The sequence below is a fragment of the Morone saxatilis genome, unplaced genomic scaffold (assembly GCF_004916995.1).
Source record: "Morone saxatilis isolate NCDOM2014 unplaced genomic scaffold, NCSU_SB_2.0 Contig10, whole genome shotgun sequence".
Taxonomy (NCBI): Eukaryota; Metazoa; Chordata; class Actinopteri; family Moronidae; genus Morone; species Morone saxatilis.
Genome location: NW_023339652.1, coordinates 9,797,536 through 9,800,270, shown reverse-complemented (window position 1 = coordinate 9,800,270; position 2,735 = coordinate 9,797,536). Strand labels below are relative to the sequence as shown.

The 2,735-nt window shown below is 38.5% G+C and overlaps 1 protein-coding gene across 1 annotated transcript in view; it reads left to right on the top strand.

Moving 5' to 3' along the window:
* The first annotated feature begins 563 nt into the window (after window positions 1-563).
* ano6 (anoctamin 6) overlaps window positions 564-2,735 on the top strand; it is a 13,964-nt gene continuing 11,792 nt past the window's right edge. The window contains exon 1 of the mRNA XM_035681326.1: window positions 564-876. Coding sequence (XP_035537219.1) covers window positions 783-876 — 94 coding nt within the window. The 5' untranslated portion in view covers window positions 564-782. The remainder of the gene's footprint in view (window positions 877-2,735) is intronic.

Genomic DNA, 2,735 nt, shown 5'->3' with positions numbered 1-2,735 from the left:
TGAAAATAAAATACAAATCTTTATGTTTTAGTTACCTGTTATCATAAAGATGTATTATATCTGCTTTTTTTTTTTTAATGTTTGCCTTAAGCGAAACTAACAGTTTAAAAGCAACTGTTCACACACTGCGCTACGTTTTGCTCTTCTTTTTCTTCTATTAAATTAATACAGATTTATTTTAATACGTTGGCTTTGCTCCATGTAAACATATTAATATATAACATTATGGGCGGGCAGCAGACGCCTGTGCGATTAAGAAGATGTATTAAGAGTTTATAAGCCATTGGATATCGGTTAATGGTTGAGTTTCCCTTTGTAAGTTAACGTAGTTGAAATAAAGTAATGGGGCAACGTAGTGCTGGATGTCGCCATAGTTCCCAAGGGCAAACACCTAAACTAGGCAAATAAGTGACGTTAGAAAGTTTGTTTAAGAGTTCACACGTTAGTAAGAATACTAAACTCACTTTTTCAAAAGAATGTAAAAAAATAAAAAAAAACTTTTAAGTGGGCGTAACTTGAGCTGTCAAATGTGCCTGAGAAACATAAACACCCTCCTTCTCCTCCGCCTTCGACCCCACCCTTTACATTGCCACTCTTTCAAGTCCCAACTTGAACCAACCTAACTTCATGCGGCCGAAACGATGTTGAGAAACAAAGTAAGAATGCGCGGAGGAAGGGGCTGCGCTTTAAAGTGACTACATTATCTACGCCTTTTTGTTTTGTTTTTGTTTTTTTTGCTCTCGGTGATGTGACTGGAAAACCCCCCTTTACCCACAAGGACCATGGACGACAACGACATCTTCGAGATGGACTCCGTGGCTGACACAGAGGAGATGGAGGCTGATACTGAGCTGGGCATGATAGATGACGAAGTTGGTGAGAGAGAGAGCACCTTTATCTTTCACAAGAGTTGTTGTCTTGTTGTTGTAGGTTCATGGACTTAATCCCAGTTATCTAGAGTATGTACATGTGGTACTTGATATATAACACCTCAGTTAGGTCTTATTCATCTCTGGGAAAAGTTAGCACACACTCATTCATCACCACTCTGAATTATAATCTGTTCTCAGTTTAAACAGCTTTTATGGGTGTAACTTCCCAATATACACCTTTAAAAGTTGCTTAAAAGCAGTGGACAATAATAAAGTACATGTATTCCTACTTTCTAATATTTAAGTACAATTGTGAGAGGCTGCAACTTCACTGCACTTTAACTTTTGATTAATTTTCTTGCTAATAAATCTGTATTTAAGTAGGAACTTGAATGCAACACTTAAGATAAGTATAGTATTTTTACCCTTTGCTTTTTTTAAACTTAAGTAAGAGATCTGCTTAAAATGACTGATTCATGATTTCCCTATTTGTTTCATGTTTCACAACGACTATTTCTGCAATTATGAAACACGACCCATGTGTCATCTTTAAAAGGTTAGGTGTTAATACAGAAGTAGATGATCAAAAAAAAAAGTATTGTGAGTATAGGAGTCTGTTTAACTCAGATCATGCACATGGCATGTGTGTCAGAAGAGCTGTTTTACACCAGTGGGGGCGTGATGCACGAGGTCACACCACCATATTGCCAACACAGATGAAGATAGATAAAGGCTGTTGGGCAATCATCAGTTTAAACTAAACCAGCCCAAACACAGCAAGAATCCCTGTTTATTTTGATCTATTTTACGTCTGCTGTGGTTCTGCTGGCCAACTGATTGCATCTCTCCGAACTCGTTTGTGTCTTGCATTTCTTACATTCCTGACACAACAAACTGAAACCGCGTCTTAACTTTGGAATAATAAAAACCTACAGCTGTACGTTGCAGTGTCTGTACAGCTGTCAGCTGAAATGAATGGGAAAGATTTCTCAGTCTATAAGCGCCTTTGTGTTTTGTCTTGTCCACAGTGACATACTGTCTCAGTTCACTGAGAAACAAATGGTCCTTTGGGCTAGCTTTAATAGTAGTACAGTACATAAAAGGCCCTTACCATATGGAAATGGACACTGCTTTTCACACTGTATCACAAAGGCCATGCCAAAGTGCACTCTGTATAACGGAGCCTATGATCACCTGATATGAATTATTAAGGTTCACTCTTTATTGCAGCCTGTGATGGTGTGATAACAGCACAAAAACACAGAACACTGGCTCTTATAATACTTTTATAGTTTGCTTTGGCTCAATTATGTGCAAAGTGAACACTGTGGTGAGACAGGAAGTCTTATTTTTACCTAACTTTGTGGCTTTGGTGCCCGATTCCTCTTAACATGGCTGTTTGCCAGTGCATATTAGGGAGAGAAGTAAGTTAGGTCTCCATTGCTGGAAATGAATCTTTAGTGGTCTTATTTCTCATTCGAAGCATACAATTATTGGCACTAAATACTGAAGCAAGATCTTAAGTCTGATTCTGTTCCTGTGAAAGACATTATACTCATAGACCTCGACCAGATCAGTCATAAAATGCCCCGGGCTCTGATGCAGAAAAGAATTTCCTGTTAGATGGTAAGAAGGTCACTTGGCTGTCGCTGGCATTGAACTTGAATAGTTAAGTGTTGAAGTGTTAGCCCTTAGATGGAATAAAATCTGGATCATGCACCATGCTGTGCAAAATCCAAACAAACCCAGCTTGGCACAGCTCTTTCTGTTAAAGAATCATGCTTTTCTTTGACTGTTTGTTTGGTCTGCTATTATTTCGTGTGTTGTTATGGAGGATGTTCTCTTGAGAGGAAGTGAGGGCTG